This window comes from Ursus maritimus, unplaced genomic scaffold (assembly GCF_017311325.1).
Source record: "Ursus maritimus isolate PB19 unplaced genomic scaffold, ASM1731132v1 scaffold_29, whole genome shotgun sequence".
Classification (NCBI taxonomy): Eukaryota; Metazoa; Chordata; class Mammalia; order Carnivora; family Ursidae; genus Ursus; species Ursus maritimus.
Genome location: NW_024425452.1, coordinates 10,117,292 through 10,139,373, shown reverse-complemented (window position 1 = coordinate 10,139,373; position 22,082 = coordinate 10,117,292). Strand labels below are relative to the sequence as shown.

The 22,082-nt window shown below is 39.0% G+C and overlaps 1 protein-coding gene across 1 annotated transcript in view; it reads left to right on the top strand.

The window, feature by feature from the left end:
• The window catches only part of PKHD1 (PKHD1 ciliary IPT domain containing fibrocystin/polyductin), a 431,701-nt gene that overhangs the window by 390,584 nt on the left and 19,035 nt on the right, over positions 1-22,082 (top strand). The window contains 3 exon segments of the mRNA XM_040643571.1: positions 7,765-7,900; positions 8,852-8,939; positions 16,877-16,984. Of these exon segments, the coding sequence (XP_040499505.1) occupies positions 7,765-7,900; positions 8,852-8,939; positions 16,877-16,984 (332 nt within the window).

Genomic DNA, 22,082 nt, shown 5'->3' with positions numbered 1-22,082 from the left:
CATCATAGCCCTTGTGTTTTCACTTTTGACTCAGATATTTCTGATTTAATAAGAAGCTGCCGAACATGTATATTATAGCATCGATTTTTCTGTTGGGATGTGTTCTATTCCCCCATCTCTCTCTGTCCCTCTAGTATTTTAAGAGAGATTTCCATCATCAGGCAAAAAGCAATCTTCTGAAGATAAGGAAAAACTGCTGCTTAAGTATATCTGAATAAATCCCTGCAGAATGAGAAATGCCTTGTCCTAAGGGATTGAATGAAAATTAGCAAGGTTTCTCATGGTCCAAAGAATTGCACAATATGCTACACAACCCTGGAGCCTGGTGCAGGCCTCGGGCCAGCCTTGTTTCTTTCAGCTTTGATCAGTGTCAGTTGGGACTTCCATTGAACTCACTGGAGAGCCATTGACAAGCTAATGAACTGACCTTGACACAGCAGGATCAGCCCAGGGAGGAAGGCCTTTCAGTGAAAAACACCAAGGATGTTCCTGAGAGGTTCACTCGTGCTAATATAATGGGTTTGCATGCATTTCAACAAACTGAGGCCATATTGGGCAGTTACTTTTCAAGGGGAGTACTACCAGCTTTCAAAAAGCTAGTAACTTCTTTTTTAGGGGGTAGAAATGGAATTCTCTCTACTTTTTAATTAAATAATACACAGTGAATTGGCCTCTCCTGGTCTTTGACCTCTTCTAGAGACATCTGAATTTAAATTCTGTCTGCTAGGCAAAGTCAATTCCATGAACCTGTTTTCCATCTTCCAAAACTTCATTGACCTCTGTTGTCAATATTTCTCTCCTTCCCTGCCTTTTAGTTTACACCATTTACGCCAAATGTTTTACACCATTTTTATTCATTTTTATTCTTTTAAGTAATTTCAGTGGAGTAGGGGACACAGAAATAAACATAAGGTCAATCTGCCCTTTTTACATTGGGCATTCTCCACAGGAGTCTTATTTGTCTATTGTCTTTTATCTGGAATCCTGGCAGGAAACATTTAATATTGCTTACCTTTCTTTCAGTAAATACTTGATTTTTGCTCTCTTAAATTTTTTTCCTTCCTTTCTCCTCTTCTCTCTCCCTTTCCCCTGCTTCATTACAAACAATTTTCTTTTAAAGACCTTTAAATAAATTAAATATATCTGTATCTTTTATGGACGTTTAAATATTGAAATGCCAAAGCTATTTGTGCCTGGCAAAATTTCTTAAATGGCCTCCCAAAGATGTGCTGCCCTAATCCCAGGAATCTATGCATATGGTCAGATAGCACTTCATTAAATACAGTATGTCATGTGGCACGGTTGACCCAAAGAGAGAATAGCCAAGGTTATCAAGGTGGGCCCAAATAATAACATGAGCCCTTAAAAGAAGAGAGCTTTCTCCTGCTCTGGCAGAAGAGAAAGACAGAGAGATTCAAAGTGTGAGAAGGACTTGAAGTGTCACTGTTTTTAAGATGGAAGGGACCACATGGAAAAAAAAAAGCAGGTGGAATACATAGAGAATGGACCTTGGCTGACAGCCAGTGAGGAAACATGGACCTCCATTCTACAGCCACAAGGAAATAAATTCCACCAACAATCTGAATGAGTTTAGAAGTGGATTCTTCCTGAGAGGCTCCAGCAGTAAACCTAGCCAGGACTGTCTGGACTCTTAACCCACAACCCAAACATAATAAGTGTGTGGTAATTTGTTATGCAGCAATAAAAATCTAATATGCTATCTCAGATGAAGTTCTCTGTTAATGACATTGCCAGGATCCTCGGCTCGTGCATGAAAACGGTTCTAGTGAGGGTGAGCAAGACACTGTAGGAGTTTCTGTGTGTTCTTGAGCCCATCACCTTAGTATCTTTTTAAGTTCCCTTACTCTGTGTATATAGCACCTTACAACCAGACTTGGACTAGAGAGGAGAACTAGCTGAGACCATTGGTGAGACTAGCAGTCCATTGACACTCAGTCTCCTCTAGCATCTTCTTTTGTATAACCTCTCCATACCCCCAGGCACCTGCTCTCTAGGAAACAGCTGTTGGGAGTATACAATAACAGAATCTTTTTTTTTTTTTTTTAAGATTTTATTTATTTATTTGACAGAGATAGAGACAGCCAGCGAGAGAGAGAACAGAAGCAGGGGGAGTGGGAGAGGAAGAAGCAGGCTCATAGCAGAGGAGCCTGATGTGGGGCTCGATCCCATAACGCCGGGATCACGCCCTGAGCCGAAGGCAGACGCTTAACTGCTGTGCCACCCAGGCGCCCCAGAATAACAGAATCTTCTGATAACATGGGAGGACATTCTTCCCAAGACTGGCAGAATGTTTGTTCTGGAAGAGATTTCTGCCAGCTTGTTTTTTTCCTCCTTCGTGGCAAAACCACTGATCCGCCATTGAAGAATGTTTCTGTGCTACTTCTTCTTTTTGCTATAATACAAATTCACTGCTTTGTCAAGTTAGGTGAATGGCAAAATTGTCATAATGGTATTTCCTATATCTGGCTTTGTGGGAAAATGAGATGCTCTGCCTCGGCAAGCTTTCTATTTAATTAAAAATTGTTTCTTTTATCACTACATTTTAAAAAGCGTTCATCTCTTAAACTAAAACAAAACAAAACAAAATAAAAACATATTATCCAGCCTTATTAAATGGGAAATAATGTAGACCATTCACATTTTTTATTGATGATTCATGGTCATCATTAAAATTATCATTTATTTCACATCTGCAGTGATACCCTTAGGGACCATTGTTCTTACATTAAATGGCCCCAGACCACTAAATCCTTGATTCTACTTCTGCAGGTTATGTTTTTCTGCTATTTTCCTTGTAAACAGGATGTTAACTGTAATCCATTGCAACGGCTGACATATCTGCATCCAGCAGATCCCCACTCAACATTCGCAAGTAGTTCTAACTCCAAAATTGAACCACGCTACCTTAAAATCAAGTAATTAAGATCTCTGTGTATGGATAGTGAAGTTGTAGGTACATATAATAAGGACTCATAAAACCTTACATTTCAATGTCTTTTATTGCCCAAACATTAACTGAACAGCTATTATGTCCAAAAAATTATATGGCTCATATGAAAATCTAGAGATTTAAAAATTAATGGATAGGCAAAACAAACATTTGCACAACTATTTAAAAGAGTATGTTATATTAAATCTAATTCTATAATTACAAAGAAATTAATTCGATATGAACCTGCTTCACCATTAGTCTAGTTTTTCATAAAATTAACTTTAGTTATATTAACTTTAGTATATTTTTATCTTTATAATAATTATTAGGTCAACACTTCAACTTACTATTATATTCCCAAGAGTGCCTAAGCACAGTGTCACGATCATTAAATACTTGTTGCAAACAGTGAAATGTAACCTGTTTGGCTTCTCTGCTATTCTGATACTCCTGTGTAACCAATATCCTGTATTAAATCTCTTCGATCAAGTAAACCTTGGATCTTGTTTTCCTGGCCCCACTATGACTGCTACGGCTCCCTAATGCAAACAGGACATTTTGAATAGTTTGTGTGTGATCTTAAAGAATGTGTTCAGAGTTTCCATTATCCCAGATAAGACAGTCATGATACATTTATTACAAAATATTATTTTAAATGAGTTTCCATCCAAACACTTAGGTTTTAACCTTTGAGTTGACTTGTTGGAAGATGTGCCATGTCTATTCTCTCTCTTTATATGCTCCTGGCACACTGCAGCCTACACCTAGGGTGACTCAAGTCTCAATTCAAAATGAATAATTTCAAAGAACCACAGAGTTTAATAATAAGTATTGGAGAACAGCAGTAACCATACCAAATGAGGAGTATACCAGCACTTGAAGTTAGCCAGGCCAAAATAGGTAGTGGCTTTCCAGAGGCAGGTAAAGACCGAAGACCAGAGGAAGTACGTGGTAGTACTGTTTTGTCATAGTGTTACTACGGTAACGTATACTGGGTACTTACAGTGTATCAGGTTTGGAAGTACTTCGTTGTAGTGCCGGAAGGAAACTGTCTGATCACAAGACATTTCTTCCCTCTTCTCTCCCTAGGAGTTGACAGCAGCTAAAGGCAACTGGCTAAGTCTAATAGGGAGCATAAGGACTGGGAAATATAAACAAAATGGTATGTGTGTACTCTGAGAGATAGCCAGGAAAGTCATTCTTGCCTTACAAACTACATGGGGGGGAGCATTATGTTCCTGAGGGACAGAGGTCATGGTGTTTTATTTATCTTTGCACATCTCACAGTGCCTAGAACAATGTTTGTCCATAATAGAAGGGTTACCGTGTTCGTTAAACTGAGTTGACTAGAAAGCTTACTTTTTTCTTCCAGGAAATCTTGCAACCTTCTTTGGAATTCAAGCCCCCTCATGGCTCATGTAGATTCCGCCCTATCTAGCCTAGTCAAAACGGGAATGACTGAAAATGCAGGACACCTGAAACATTTAATCAAAACGTGGGGCACTTTTATAGGAACCTGACTTAGTAACTTTGAGGAGACGAAGGTTGAAAAGGGAACGAGGAAGTATCTCTAATGCCCCTACCTTCAGCCCACCCCCACAGGTCTTGCCCAGAGCCAGCCTTAGTGGGATTTATTTCTGTCTGCTAGGTTTGCCATGCGAATAGAAATAATCCTCTCCTCTACAGAGTAAGCGTTTCGGATCTGGCAGATTGAAAAGCAAGAGTTGGAGTGAATAGTGGTGATCTCCGAACTGGGAAATGACTGTATTCTCTTGATTTTTTTTCTTTTTAAGCTTGTACTTAAGCATTAAAAGGGAAAAGAAAATTCTTTCACATACCTGACTGGGTATTGGAAGCTGTTAAATAGTGGTTAAAACTGGGAGGATTGGAGGGAACTTTCCTCCCCCATTTTTTAAAGTTTGGCTGTAGGTCGTTCTGCCTGCAGGCTACAGTCACATTAGCAGTTAGAAATTGGATAACGACAGCACAATGACAAATCCAGGTTGCTTGCAATAAGTTGCTAATCCCTTTGCTTTAATATCGGAGCAGCGTATAATGATGTTTGGACATCACTCCAGTTTACTGACGACCCCACTGGGGCCAGCAATAGAACCTTACAACTGTCTAACAAGGCGTCAGGTGACTCCCGTCGTCACAGCAACGGACACTGGAATCTAATCTTCCCTCCATCCCTTCTAGCACCCAATAACGCCTAGATTATATAAGTGGCCCATCATTGCTTGGTAACTTGAATCAATTAACGTTAATTCGCACAATGCTATGATGTATTGTGATCACTTTCATTTCAGGGAAGGGGGAGAAATTGCTATAAGTCACCTAAAATGAGGTTGTCTGTGGTGCTGAGGTATTAATTGGGTGTCCATATTAAATGCAAAAGGAGCCCCATCGTGAAAGGAAAGTGGATGAGTGACTCTCTTGGCTGCTATTGACCTATCAGAAGAAGACAGTGCCCTTTTCCTTTGCTTTTATCTATTACAGTTTTCCCTATTGCGTGTCAAGTTGATGTATTATAAAAAATTCATTTGGTGACCTTTCACCCCCTTAGCAGATTAAACAATTTCACTTCGATGGCATCATTAACAGGACCCTGCATTTAATGATGATTTCTCTAAAAGGCCACGGAGATTCGATTTTAAGCTAACAGATTTATTGCACTATTATAACATATCGTAAAAAACTGTACCACCTACGGTCAGGTTTTAGGATAGAAACTGCTTAAGAGTTTATGTGGAGCTTAAAGTGGCATTACCTTGGGATATGCTGTAGCAGCAAGTCTCTGACCTCCAGTGAGATGCTGTTTACATTTAATAAGAGATGTTTGCTCACAATAAACTTTAAAGTGTGTCAGGGACGGGCCTTTCAGTGGGCTTTCAGGCGGCTGGCTCCCATCTCTTCATCTCTAGATGTCAAGGTACTTATGTCAGGATCTCCACTGGAGTCTTTTGGCTTCCTTAACCCCATTGCTAGCCTGCACCCCATCCCACATCAGGAAGCATTTCAGAAATGAGTTAGGGGAAAAATAGGATCTGGTAGCAATGTTAGAATTTTCCAATAACCTGGGCCCCATGGAAGGATAGAATTAATAGCATGGATTTTAAAAATCTGATTTAAATTGTTCCCCTTAAAAAAAAAAAAAAAAGAAGAAGGAGCCTTGCCCACTCAGGCTAAGCAAACTAATAAATGATGATTAGGCTGCTGTATGTTGAATTCCCAGTGAGTGATTCTAGCACAGAGGTCAGGGCCTTAGCCGACAGATGACCACAGGGGATTCTTAGGACCCCATATTCCCATCCTGTCTCCATTTCTCAGGTTTCTCGGGGAGGGGGGGGAGAGAAACTGCTTCCTACAGAAACTTCATAGTTTGTGGTCCACTGCTTTGCTCTGCCACTCCTTCCTCTTTTTAGGACTAATTGTCATCTTTGACTGGTACACACCTTCCATGTTAAATAAATATTTTACCCTTTTCTCCTTAGATGAGAGGGGGGAAAAAAACAGTTGGGGAATAAAGTAGTTGACTTACAAGCATTTAATTGAGTCAGGGTAGGCTACTTCTTTTTTCTCTTTTTCTTTTCTTTTTTTTTTTTTAATCCTAGCCTTGTTAGGACTGACCTAAGCTGTTTTGAGAATAAGTCAACAACGGATGCTCTATACTAGGGTCATACATGTGATATATGATGTCTCTCTATCTCCATGTAATTGCTAAAAATCTATTGCATGACTGCGATGTATAATATACGATAGGCTTAATAGGACAACAGATATCTCTCATGTTCCTTTAATAACATTTTTAAAAACACCTAAGCTATTGGAAAAAAGATGTTTCAAGGTATCGTGAACTGCAGAACCATTTTGTTTTATTTTATATTTATTGTATTTTATTGCTAAGTCACATCAGCAATTAATGTGCTTGAAAGCGGTGAAAAACAGTATAGCTCATCGGTTAACTTCTCTAGACCTTGATCATACACTTGACCATTTGTGAGACCTTTGGCGAGTTACTTAAGCCCTTTGGGGTCTCAGTTTCTTCAAGTTTAACTAGAAGAATCTACATCACAGTGTCATTTTCAAGACTCAATGGGTTTATATGTGGAAAGCTTAGAATAGCACCTGGTACACAGTAAGTGCTCAGCATATATTAATTTTAAGTTATTATTCTCCCTAAGGGCTTCATTCAATTAAAATAGATTAATCAATTAATTCCACAGTTACTGAGCCTATTTAGTGCAAGCACACTGTGGAGAATGTAAATACGGGAGTTGTCGTGAGGATTACATGAGCTATTCTATGTAAAACAGTGCTGTTGCCGGAGTTTGCTGTCAGGCATCTTTTCCAATTCCTTTCACATCATCTTGGTACCATGGAATCAGCCATCGTTGAAGTCTATACCGTAAAAATTGGAAAACATCACAAATCAGAGCCTTTTGGGGAGAGAGCTGGTTTACGAGCAGACTCGTGAACATATCTGCACCTTCTAAATATTTTAGTCTGACACAGCATTCTTGGGGGTGATATTAATGAATGGTGATAAAAATCGACGTTCATAATTTGTGCTTTTTCCCACCCCTCCCACACACCCAGTCCATCCTTTAACAATGCTAAGCAAACATAAAAAATAAACACTTAATTATTCTTTGGTTATAAGGTCATATTTTCTATATACTGCATTACAAAGTTTCTAGAAACAACGCAAATGCAAATATTTTCACTGGTAATAATGCATTTTAGAAATCGTTCCTGCCATCACATCTGTAACCTTATGGATGTATTCTATGTTTGTCAACATGTGCCAGAAATACAAGCAGTTTTAAAACTGGGAACTTGGTATATATTCGGCCCTATGCTCTCTCGGTCCTGGTCCAGCCTTCAGATGGAGAAGTGGGAAAAGAACTTACAGTACAACCACAGCTCGTTTTTCTGGATAAGCAGGTAACTGGTTCACGGGGAATAGTCTCTCTTTAGAGCTGGGAGGGTGTCGTATCCGGCACACGTCACATGTTCACCCGGTGGCCCCTGTGTGCTGTCGGCTGCCCTGAGAACCTCTACAGACCTTGTCGTCTGCCTTCCATCTCACAGCTGGCTTCCTTCCACTTTCTGTGAGTGCACAGAATTTGATCAAGAGTAAAAATAAAATCCTGATGCTTTTCCTCCCTAAGCAAATCCTTGAGGCAGGTCTGTCATATCTTCTGGAAATCTAGCCTTTCCAAAGAAGTCATTTCATATGCTAATGAAAGAATGTCTGCGATCACATCTGCATTACAGTTTTATGTTATTGTAAATGATTTCTCTTATATGTGGTTAAGTAAATCATCAACAAAGGCGTCTGTGCTTAATTCTGATTTTAGTGTCCATGCCCTCTGATTCTATTTTCTCTCTTCTATATTTACTTGAGTCATGGGGGGAAGGAAGGGAAATATGGTTGTTAAATCTGCTTTCTACTCTTTACTGTAAAAATTCACCCCTGACTTGTTTGCACGGGGAGGAAGCCTGTGAGATTGAGGTCCACACTTGGAAACCTGTCCTTTTTGAAGTAATCTGGCACCCACTCAGCTGAGTCCAGCTTTCTCTCAATCGTGCCTTCCTTGTTAATCTTCAACATGTAATTCCACTCTTCTCCTCTGTAAATTTAGCTTCCCTTTCTCCTCTTCACTGACCTGCACCAACTTCTCCTGCAATAATCTCCATTCTCTTTTCTTGATAAGCTAATTTTGATATATTCTTAACATAAGAAAGAAAATATTCATCACGGTCCTTCCTTTGCCTGTCTCTACTGAGTTGTGTTTCATAAAAGATTCTGTCTGAATCCTTTTCTGGTTTAGAAAACTTCACAAAATTCTCTTCTCAATCCAACTCCCCCCTCTTTTTTTTTTCTATTTCCAGAATCAGAGAGTAGAGTCCTTGGGGCCCCCCTCAGAGCCTTGGGCCATTTCTGTTTCCCTGGAAGGGACATCAGATTCAGCGCTGAAAGGTCGGTACCTGTGACATTCTGACACCTGTTACTACTACATCTGCAAGAAAATGTTTGCAGCCATTAGAATTCATAGTAAGGAATTCTGGGGCATTTGGGTGGCTTGGTTGATTAAGCATCTGCCTTCAGCTCAGGTCATGGTCCCAGGATCCTGGGATTGAGCCCCACATTGGGCTCCCTTGCTCAGTAAGGAGCCCACTTCTCCTTCTCCCTCTGCCTGCTGCTCCCCCTACTTGTGCTCTCTCTCTGTCAAATAAATAATTAAAATCCTAAAAAAAAAAAAAAAAAAAGAATTCATAGCAAGGTCAATAATACTAAGTATCTTGGGTAACCTGGAAGAAATCTCCTTTATCCCCAGTCTACAATGCCACATCTGTAAAAAGGAAGATTAGACCGCCAGTGAATACTTAAGGAGCCACCTCCTCTTCTCCCCTTGCATAATGAAGGGGCATTTTTGTCATAATCACATCCTCAATATGACGTAAGAGAAAGGGCATGTCCCCCAAGACAAATTATTCTGGTACTGTATCATGGACCGGCCCAGGGAGCCAGGGAGCAAGTCACTGGTGTGATATGGTTTTTATTTTTATTTTTATTTTTTTAAGATTTATTTATTTGAGAGAGACAGAGAGAGAGCACAAGTGCAGGGGAGGGGAGGGGCAGAGGGAGAGAAACAGAGAGAATCCAAGCCGACTCCTGGCTGAGTGCAGAGCCCACATGAAGCTCAATCTTAGGACCCTGAGATCATGAGCAGAGCCAAAAACAAGAGTCAGATGATTAACCAACTGAGCCACCCAGGCGCCCCTATGATATGGTTTCTATGGGGAAATAGAAGCACTCTCAGTGTTATGAAGAAAAAATGCAATGGCAAACGCAAAGCACCTGGTCCAGAGAAGGCCCTCAGGGTTGACGTTCCCCTCTCCACCTTTCCTTGTCCTCTGTTGCCTTCCTGTTCAGTCCTAGTACCACTGCTGGCTTGATTTACTTTCCCTGAAGCTTGTTCATATAAAAGTTAAAAAAACACCGTTCTATTCTTTGCTTCTGTGGGTTTGACTGTTTTAGATACTGCATATAGGTGGAGTCATGTAGTATTTGTCCTTCTGTGACTGGCTTATTTCACCTAGCATCATGTCCGTAAGCCACCTATGTTGTTGCCTATTTCCGAATATTCTTCGTTTAGGACTGAATAGTTTGCCGCTGTATGCATGTATTGTATTTTTTAAATCCATTCATCTTTTGATGAACATTTAGATTGTTTCCATATCCTCACTAGTATGAAAACACTGCGATGAACATGGGGGTTTGGATACCTCTTTGAGATCTTGATTTCAGTCCTTTTGGATAAATACTCAGAAGTGGGCTTGCTGGATCATATGGTAATCCTGTTTCTGTTTTTGTGAGGAACCTCCATACTGTTTTTCATAGTGGCTGCGCCATTTTGCATTTCAATCAACAACGTATAAGAGTTCCAGTTTCTAGGGTGCCTGGGTGGCACAGCGGTTGAACGTCTGCCTTCGGCTCAGAGCGTGATCCCGGCGTTATGGGATCGAGTCCCACATCAGGCTCCTCCGCTGGGAGCCTGCTTCTTCCTCTCCCACTCCCCCTGCTTGTGTTCCCTCTCTCGCTGGCTGTCTCTATCTCTGTCAAATAAATAAAATCTTTAAAAAAAAAAAAAAAGAGTTCCAGTTTCTCCACATCTTCACCAGCTCGTTCGTTCGTTCGTTCTTTCTTTCTTTCTTTCTTTCTTTCCTTCTTTCTTTCCTTCTTTCTTTCTTTCTTTCTTTCTTTCTTTCTTTCTTTCTTTCTTTCTTTCTTTTCTTCCTTCCTCCCCTCTTTCCTTATTTCCTTCCTTTCTTCCTTCCTTTCTTTCTTTCTTTCTTTCTTTCTTTCTTTCTTTCTTTCTTTCTTTTCTTCCTTCCTCCCCTCTTTCCTTCTTTCCTTCCTTCCTTCCTTCCTTCCTTCCTTCCTTCCTTCCTTCCTTCCTTCCTTCCTTTTTTTATAGTAGCCATCCTAATAGGTGTGAGGTTGTATGTCATTGTAGCTTTGGTTTGCATTTCCCTGATTATTAGTGATGTTGAGTATCTTTTTATATACTACAGTTGTTGGCCATTTGCTGGTCTTCTTGAGAGAAATGTCTATTTGAGTCTTTAGCCTATTTTTTAAAATCGGGTTATCAGGGGCATTTTGTTTGTTTGTTTTTGGTTTTGTTTTGTTTTGTTTTTTTGCTATTGATATATAGGAATTTCTTACGTAATTTAGAAATTAACACCTTATGAGATACATAGCTTGCAAACATTTTCTCCCATTCTGTAAGTTGCCTTTTCAAACTCTGTCGAGTGTTTGCTTCACTGCACAGAAGCTTTTTAGGTTACTGTAGTCCTACTTCTCTGACTTTGCTTAACATGTCCATACTACCCAAAGCAATCTACGGATTCAGTGTAATCTCTATCAAAATCCCAATAACATTTCTTACAGATATAGAGAAAACAATTCTAAAATTTATATGCAACCACAAAAGATCCTGAATAGCCAAAGCACTCTTGAAAAAGAAAAACAAAACTGAAAGCGTCACACTTTGTGGTTTCAAAGTATATTACAAACCCATAAAAATTAAAACAGTGTGGTACTGACCTGAAGATAAATGTATAGACCAACTGAACAGAATGGAGAGCCTGGAAATAAACCCACATACATATGGCCAACTGATATTCAACAAGGGGGCCAAGAATACACAATGGGGAAAAGGATAAACTCTTCAACAAGTAGTGTTGGGGAACTGGATATCCACATGAAAAAGAGTAAAATTGGAGCATTATTTTACACCATACAGAAAAAGTAACTCAAAACGGACCAAAATCTAAAACATAAGACCTGAAAGTATAAAACCCCTAGAAGAAAAGAAAGCTTCTTAACATTGGTCTTGGCAATGATTTCATAGATATGACATCAAACACACAGGCAACAATTAGCAGCCAAGTAAAAGGTGTACTGATAACTCTTTTAAAAAATCAGCTTATCAGATTTCTTATGTACCTCATGAATTGGTTAGGACATTTCTGTTGGTTTTGGGTTGTCTGCAATGTTTTTTTTTTCCCTAACTTGTAAATGACTCATCCATCAGTTCAAAATATCGGCCTATCTATCAAATAGCTGGTTTCTAGGACTAAGCCATGACTTTACCGTTATTTCTTGCTCTACCCTGGCTATGAGCCTAAGCTCCTTCACATGGATTCTGTAAAATATATGAAATGCCAAAATGTTTAGGAATAAGTCCATTGTAGAAATACTAAATCGTGCTATTCCTGGTAGTTGCATTTATTTTTTGGCCTAAACTATTACTATCATCTGGTATATAACACCTGTCTCTCCTCAGGATATTGTCCTTTAGTTCTTTGTTACATGTCTTAAAAAAAAAAAAAAGGAAAGATATGAAATTCTTTTTTTTTTTTTTTTGAGATTTTATTTATTTATTTGACAGAGAGAGAGAGAAGGAGCACAAGCAGGGGGAGCGGCAGATTGAGGGAGAGGGAGAAGCAGGCTCTCTGAGGAGCAGAGAGCCTGATGTGGGGCTCGATCCCAGAACCCTGGGATCATGACCTGAACCAAAGGCAGATGCTTAACTGACTGAGTCATCCAGGTTCCCCAAAATATAAAATTCTTACGATAAAGTTTCCAAGTTAGTGAATCATCACTCAACATAGTTTTTAATGAATTAATCACAGAATTTTTTTTATATCCCTGTTTTATTTAGCGTATACATTTTGCTTTCCTGTAAAGCTACCCCTTGTCAATTCCAGAAAACAGGATTGGTCCTTCTGAAATTGTTCTTGAGCAGGCAATTGACATTTCATGATTAAATATTTCATAGCTTCAAAACCCTTACTGTTTCAGGCTTGTCTCATTCTCTTCCTTTCTTATTAGAGCTATAAATTTCCCTACTATCTCTTTTTGAGTTGCCTTTCAACTATTTTGGCCTATAAATTCCCTACCCTGTCTCCTTTCTTATCAAGAAACTAAATCTTTTCAGCCTGGGCACAAAAATGACTTCCCTAAACTTTCATAGTCTTGTTACTCTCCTGAGCACCCACCCTGTATACTTTCTGTTTGTACAAGCCAATTTTAGAGGCCCGGGTAATGCTGCTTATTCTCTGAGACTCACCTCATAGACTCAATGTCTTCCATTCTTGCACTCACAAAAATGTATAGTTTACTCACTTTGGTGAAAGTAACACCCAAATTGCTGCCTCATATTTTTGCTCTTCTTGGTCATTTCTTTACCCAAATGGTTAAGCCTGAAACTCCTTAGGTTTAAAATCCCAAGGAAAGAGGGCAGCCCAAAATGATGGGGATGTGCAAGATTGCAGAAACAAGCCACATCATTAAGAAAGTAAGATAATTAAGCAAAGCTACCCAAGGTTGGCCAGTGAAAATTAAACATTCAAGACTGTATTCTGAAGTAGTTTTAAACTGTCTGTTTTGATGATGTCATTCTGTCCATTCTTCAATGCCATTTGGCTGTTGCTGGCATTTTTGTAGGAGATTCATAAGATAGAACAGTAATCCGCTTACCTTCTGATCTTAAGACAACAGTGTCAAAAATATCAATTTTTGGCTTTTTTAGTGTTTTAGTAATGTGTTCATCAACTACTCTCACCTGGATACTGAAGCTTACCTACCCCTATCCTCTATTCCATATTATACCCCTATTCCATATCTTATCCATACTCCAAACCTTACACACACTCCATAACTACCTTTGTCCTTTCCGGCTGCTATAACAGAACACCATAGACAGAGTGGCTTAGAAACGAGAAATTGATTTCTCTCAGTTCTGTGAGAATGGGAAGTCCAAGATCAAGGTGCTGGCAAATTTGGCATCTAGTGAAGGCAAGCTTCCTGATTATTCATAGATGGCCATTTTCTCACTGTGTCATCACAAAAGGGGGCAAAAGGGGCAAGAGAGCGTTCTGGAGTTTCTTTTAGAAGGATACTCATAACTAATCACTCCATAAAGGCCCCACTTCCAAATCCCAGCACATTGGAGATTAAATTTCCTCATTTGGATTTTGAAGGGACACAAACATTCACTCCATGGCAATACCTTTACCCATACTCTGTAACTTACCCATATCTAGGACATTATTCATACTCCATGTCTTACCCACACTTCATATCCTTAGTCATTCTCCATGCCTTGTCCATATTCCTTTTTAAAAAACTGTGGTAAAATACATACAACATAAACTTGCTGTCATAGCCCTTTTTACACGTACAGTTCAGTTACCTATATGCCTCACCTTACTCATACTTCATACCCTTACCCATATTTTGTACCTTACTCATACTCCATACCTTACTCATACTTCATAACTCACCCTTCTTCATACGTTACCCATACCCACCACTTTACCCACACTCTCTGTTTTACCCATCCTCCATACCTTCTTCCGGACCATACCTTACTCAGACTCTATGCTTTACTTTGCCCCAGTCCTGACACTCTCCCCCAATCCTTCATTATTTTTCCTTCAGTTATTCCAAATATACCATCACCGACTAGCGTAGAATCATATTGTGACCACGCAAAATGAATGAAACTGTTTGCTGTTTCAAATAAAACATGTTTCAAATTAACCATGTCACTCTCAGCCAGCTGACTCATCTGGATTAGTATGGTCACCACTGTCTTCCTTGGAAGATTCACTGAGGAAGTATGAGGAATGGGCTGAAGTTGTTTCTATGCACACATTTTGGTGTGTGTCATGAAGCAGGGAAAAAAATCTTGCGGAGTTTTATGTTTTTAGAATGCCCGCATCACCAAAACACCGTTTTTCATATGCATGAAAGTATCACTTGAAGCCATCATGAACTACTTCTCTTTAACTACAGGAAGAGTAGAACCAAAACCATTTGGGATGGATGACCTAGCTTATTCTAAGTACTTCCTGGAGAAAAACAGTAACAACCAAACCGTATCTGTATGTCTCGTCTAAACCTTCTATTCTTGTCTCAGTAGATCCCCCTCTGAAAAAAGGAGGTTATAATCAATTAACAAAAAAAGTGAATTTATATACTGGAAGATAATTATTTAAGGCTCCTATAGACCTTTTCCTATTTAATTATAGATCCTAGTTGTAGGAAAAAAATATGTTCTTGATATTAAAAAAATAGTCTCAACATTAATGATATGCCAGTTTGCTAATATAGCTAGGGGTGAGAGGGAGAGTTGTGGGGGAGAATTGGGGCGGAAAGGTGTTTTGGAAACCACATGCCCCGCAGAAACACATTCAGCTAGCACTCTCTGCTAAGTCTTGTCGTCAGTTTCAGTCTTGCTTCAAGCCCAGCACCCCATCTCATCCCAAGTGCCCCCAGCCAGTGCATTGCTTATACCAACCAGCTTGATCAGGGAGCCTGTCGATGGCATTTGTATATTTTACAATTACCATTCCAGAGATATGATGAACCCTGGAGTAAGGTACTGTACTTGGCAGCAACTGCCTCAGCTTTTGGGCACATATGCTTCAAATCTGAGAATATCATAGATATATATGGGAATCTTTGTAGAGATCTCTGAGGCAAGCTGGTATTTAACACAAAAGCAAACCCATTTGGAGCTAAAACACTTTCCATTAGGCAGTTTGGCGGCTGTTCTACGAGCCAGACTCACTGTGCTCGATGGACACATTTCGATTAAATGCTGCTTTGTATTCCTCCAAAGATGGGAACAATAAGGACGTTTGTCAAAGGAAAAACTGCAGCAAACGATTTCATGTTGAACATCTGTACTCTGCAGTTCATTGTTTGCAAGAGTTTATTGACCATAATTTTGATGCATATAGGTTTTAAAGAGTATAAACTGCATTTATCTTGGGTGCCTATCATTTATTTGAGTCTTGGCTTATTTATTTCCATTTTTTCTGGGCATTTTATTTATTTTGGGATGCTGAAGAGATGAAGGAAAAGATGTTTTTGAAAAAGAAGTTTTAGTTAGCTCTGCGAAATTGATGAGGAAAGACAATGTTTCCACAAAAAGGATTAAGCAATTGAATTGAAAAATGTAACACTAAGCATATTATATCTTTATGATACCTTTCAGCCTTAAAGATCTCAAACCAATTTATAAACTTTAAGACCACTCTCCCAACTCATTGTCCATCATATCAATCATCGTGACATTTCCAGAGTGAACTGTAGCAGCTGTTAATTAGCAAAGTAATGTGAGGGTAGTGGAGTCAGAAGACAAATTAATGGCATTGTGAATGGGATCCTGAGTTAAGTTGCCTTCTTTCACTTTAAAAACGGATGGCCTATTGTAAGATGTAAACTTTCTTTTTTTGCATTTTATTCGTGCATTTATTTATTAAACCATAGCCTAGGCAACCCAAGTTGCTAAATCAGGGTAGCCTTTATCAGTCATGATTTGATGTATCGCTGTGGTCCTGCTCTATTGGCCTAACTCTGCCACCACATAAACTACAGATCCCTGGGGTAAAAGAGAGGCAGAGCCTAGAAACTGGCCACCTATAAGATAATAGACTTTCTTTCTTGACATGCATTTAATAATGAAATAATTAATGTATAGTAGTGGTTAAGAATGCCAACTTGGATATCGGACAGCTGTGGGGCTGTAACCCCTACCCTGAGTAATCTCACCTTTCATAAGCTTATCTATTGCCTGTTGTGTAGTTTACTTAAAATGATGTATATAAAACACAGTGTCCGGCATAACAAACTTTCAATTACTATTATTATTATTATTCTTTCTTGGATTATTTGGTTCCAAGATTTATCTAAGAAAAGCCTGATGGATTTGGTAATCTGTTTCATTACATCTTGTTTTTCCGTTAGTGCCCAATTGCCTCTTTACAGAGAAGACTTGAAGAAACTGCTCTTAGTAGGTAACTAACGTTTACGTTTGTTTCCGTGTTTGTTTGTAGGGTGTACTCAGGCAGAAAGTCAAGATGGTTACGTGAGCTTCTCCAACTTGGCAGTTTCGATCTCTGGGTCAAATTGGCACTTTCTTTTTACTGTCACTTCCCCTCCAGGTAATATCAGCAGAGTGTGCTTTTACTATCTGTTTCTTAAAAAAAAAAAAAGCCTCTTCTTTATAATGGGAATAGCTCCTATCATGAATAAGAAGTCATCATAGTTTAGAGGAAAAAAATCACTTGGTTATATCATTAAGGTATGAGAAGCAAGAACACGTGTGGTAATTAAGCCTCCAGAGAATTCTGGTAAGCGAGAATCCAAATGTACATTTTCTTCCAGTTGGTAAAATTTACTTTGAGTGCTGTTTTTTATTATTATTTATTCTTTTTCTGACAGGTGGTGGCATTTGGTTGTATATTAATTAGAACGTTTTAATTGATAAGAAAGAGAGTCATGGAAAAAAAGAAAGAAAGAGAGTCATGGGATATTAAGTATTATGAAATTTTATCTTTCAGTTCTGCCCTCCTCACCCACTGCCTCCCCCCAACTCCATAAATTACAACCATACCCATTCAAAATCCTGGTACTTTAGGGGCGCCTGGGTGGCACAGCGGTTAAGCATCTGCCTTCGGCTCAGGGCGTGATCCTGGCGTTATGGGATCGAGCCCCACATCAGGCTCCTCCGCTGGGAGCCTGCTTCTTCCTCTCCCACTCCCCCTGCTGTGTTCCCTCTCTCGCTGGCTGTCTCTATCTCTGTCAAATAAATAAATAAAATCTTTAAAAAAAAAAATCCTGGTACTTTAGAAGTACAGGTATAAGGTGTATGTAAATTACTTCTATGTTCCAATTCTTCTTGATGAAAACTTGAAGTTTTCTCCCCTTCTGAAGCATTCTTGACAATTTTTGCTTTATTAGAAGGTAATACTACTCAATAAGTTTGAAGTAGATAATATGTTAATTAAACTTCAAATGAACCTATGCAAAATACTCCTCTCCCATTTCCATGAAGGGTCTCCATGAAGCCAAGTCTCCTCCTACCGAGGAGTGGTGAGAATGGAGTTTTTTGTTTTTTTGGTTTTTTTTTTTTGAGAGAGAGAGTAGCTTTGACATCCTCTTTTTAAAATACTGAACTCTCATGGAAACACAGAATAACCCACTGGAAAAAGAAAAAGAGATTTAACTCTCCCATTCATTATTGTGATTTACCAGAAAAAAAAATTCCTCAGCTAAGAGAGCATCTAAAAGAAATCTAAAAATGCTAACACCACATTTGAACTAAAAACGTAGATATTTATAATCAATTATTAATTTGGGGCAGAAAATTAGTTTGATACTAAAGCCACGCAACTGTGGAAAGCAGTTAATGCATGGGTGTGATAATGTAAAGTTTTATAAAATATGCTCGAATAATCATTACCGGCGTTGAACCAGTTAGTTCATGCAAATGGCCAGCGAAATCCCATGTTTTGATGTAAGAGATCTGAAGCCTGACAACAAAATGTTTAATTAAGCCCACATATTAGTTCTCCTCATGAAACTTGAATTCAAACTGTCATAGTATACTTCTCAAAAAACAAAAAGTGCAGCTCTTGGGAAAATATATAATGAGCATTTGTCAACAAGTTCTTTAACTCCCTAGTGAGGGTACCAGGAAGACGGCAAAGCTGGTTTAAAGAGCATTTGAGATTACCGTAATTAAAAGATAAGTATTAAAAAGAAGGGCATTTGAGAGATGTGGATCACATAGCCAGCTGAAATTAGTTTGCCACATTGGATACAGGGCAATAGAGCTGTAACCTTTGATGTTACACGTCTACAGATACCAGTCACATCTGTACTGGAGAAAAATCATTTGCAGTTTACCAATCTGCTACAAATTAACAAAACTAGGCCTAATTAATATTATATTATATTATATATATATATATATATATATATACACACACACACACACACTGTATATATACATATTATATATGTGTGTGTATATATATATATATATTCTCTCTCTCTCTCTTGCCCTTAATTCCAAGTCCTGGACAATTTTTCTGCACTTGACTTCTGAGGTCAAGTATATTATTATTAATTTTAATCTTGCAGATATCCTTTAAAACCTCTGAAAGTGCCTTTACATAAGGACAGATCTGCGGAGACATGTGCTCAGTGTTCGGGACCATGGGATTCCCAAGTGTTTAGATTTTGAAGGGCAACACTTACAGAGCTGGGTATTTTGTGCCAGATTTGTCCGATTATTTAAAGGACTTTTGTCCTTTAATTTCCCCGTGGTTAACCAAGACTAACTAAATACTTCATCAAGGTTATTTTAAGGAATAAGTGATACAGCCAGATGTAAGACGTGGTGTAGACAAAAACTTCTCAGTAATATTTATGATTTTGAGCGGGCTTTCGTGTTCATGTTTACTAGATGACTACTTGTAGAAGAGGCTAACTGAAGAATTATCTTGAAAAGGTTTTCTTCAGCATTTTTCCTTAAATTATTCTTCATAATTTTCAAAACCACGTCTATGAGGTGAGGCTCTGTCAGAATGAGATTTACGGAGTCTAAATTAGAAGAGAATAGATGGAAGATAGAAGACAAATATTTTAAAATAGAAGAACGATATTTAGAAGTATAGAAATTGAGGAACTGAGGGGGCGCCTGGGTGGCACAGCGGTTGGGCATTTGCCTTCGGCTCAGGGCGTGATCCCGGAGTCCTGGGATCGAGCCCCACATCAGGCTCCTCCGCTGGGAGCCTGCTTCTTCCTCTCCCACTCCCCCTGCTTGTGTTCCCTCTCTCGCTGGCTGTCTCTATCTCTGTCAAATAAATAAATAAAATCTTTAAAAAAAAAAAAGAAATTGAGGAACTGAGAAATTAATTAGGTCTGACCAGATGTGTATGGGACCCTCACAAGTCTTTCTAATATGTTCACTAATCCAGCTCATTTATTCATTTTGGAACATCCTGAGACACCACCAAGAAAGAGAAGGGTTTCCGTGTGCTTATTCTATTGACTTCCCAGTCGGCCTTTCCCCCTTCATTATCATTCCCATGGTCTGACTGTGGTTTCTCTGACCATTCTTTGGAGCCATGTTCGTAGGGGATTCTCAAGGGCTGCTGGGCTGAAAAGAGAGGGAGCCAGGGTTCCAAATCCAGAGAAACCTATTGTCCTTGCCATTTCCATGCCTAGGATAATCTTCCTCCTGAAATTCACATGCTGTGTTCATCATTTCACTCAGATTTCTTCCCAAATGTCACCTCCTCGGAAAGGTCTTTTCCGCCTCGCTCAGTCTACGCCACGACCATTCCTAGCCCTGCTCCATCACCAGTCACTCTCTGTCTGCCAACCTCACTTTGGTCTTCATGGCACTTTACTGCCACATGGCATCAGGGTATCAGCGTATTTGCTTGTTCGTCTATGCCTCTGTGCTCTGCACCCCGTTAGAACCTAAGTTCCAAAAGGGACAGGAGTTCTGCTGCGCTCAGCACTGTATCTTCGGAATGTAGAAAATCATTCTACACGTGCTACTTAAAAATCGCTGGCACATCAGAGGCACGACTGTTTGTTCATGAGTAAGTGAGGATATTGAGATGATGTCTAAGATAACATTTTTGTATTGTTCCACTGCTAACCATATTTGAAAGCTGGTGGTCTCTACCCTTAGACCCAGGCACTTCTCTGGGTTTATGAACTAGTTTCACTGACTTCGGCCCCTCTGCCGTTATTTGTGTTCAGAATACTCCCATGGCCTGACCTTCTATATCCCCCTTGGTTTATGCCACTTCCCAGCTCAGAATTCTTCCTTCTCTGACACCTCATTGCCTTCAGAATACAGTCAAGGGGCTTTGGGCTGACATTTACTGTGACCAAAATTCATCTCAAATGTTTTCCAGCATTAATTCCCAGTATTTTGCAGCATTAATTTCCTAAACAATTGCTCTTTTCTCCTTCCTGCCTTTATTTGCTTAGCCCTCAAAGCCCCAGCTATTCTCTTTTCTGGGATGCTTTCTCTGACCATATTGATGGGAAATATCCTTCCAGAGCAATCGATCTGCATTATTCTGCTGGCATGCGTCACATTCTGATTTGTATTACAAATGTTTGTATATCTATCTCATTTTATCTACTAGCTTGTAAATGTCTTCAGAATAAGAACAGTGCCTTATCCAGTTAGCAAAGTAAACAATCACTGAGCAATCATTGGAAAATAGATAAAAGAACGAGGAATTTTGTTTTACTTCTGCAAATCCCCAGTAAAATCCATTCCCCCGTCTCTGGGCTAAATTTATCTTATTCAGATGCTCATAAAAAGCAACTAATTAATAACAAACAAGCCAAGTATGTCTCAGATATAAGATGTACACACAGGAGAACCATTTCTAGCTAATTTTGTTATGGTAGCTTTGGGACTGAGTCAGCCAGGAGTCGAGAGACTGAAAACCTGACTGTGACTTTCAATCAAATTATCAAATTCAGCCCAAGGAAAGCACAGCAAGGAAAAGCATGATGTTTCCTTGCACAGAGAAAATAAAAACTGGTTTTGCCTGCATTATTCAGATGAAAGCAGAGGTTGATGTGGGTTGGTTTGTTTTGGATGTCCTCCTTAAAAATCGCTGGCTATGACTAACCCACGTTCATAGGCAAGCTTTTTTGTTTTTTAACTTTTCATTTTTGTATTGGGGTATAATTGACATAGGGCAAACTATACATACTTAGAACATACAGTTTCATAAATGTTGATGAATCTATACTCCTATGAAACTATCCTCACGATTAAGATAATGAACTTGTCACCCTTAAAATTATAGGTAAATTAAAAATGTTTTTATTTAAAAAATAACATACGGTAAAATTTATTTTTGTAGGTATTTTTATGGATTCAAATACATGAGCAGATTCATGTAATTACCATCACAATCAGGATATAGAACATTTCCAGAAAATCTCCCCTATTCTGTTCCTCTGTCCTCAACGCTCTCCCCTGCTCTACCACTAATCCCTGACAATCACTTTTCTGTTCTTTATGTCTACGATTTTGTCTTTTCTATAATGTCATATAAATGGAATCATAAAGTGTGTACCCTTTAGAGATGGACTCTCTCACTCAGCACGATGTCTTTGATGGTCATCCAGTTGTTACTTTCTTACTAATAGTCTGGTTCCTTCTTTCTTTCTTTCTTTCTTTCTTTCTTTCTTTCTTTTTCTTTCTTTCTT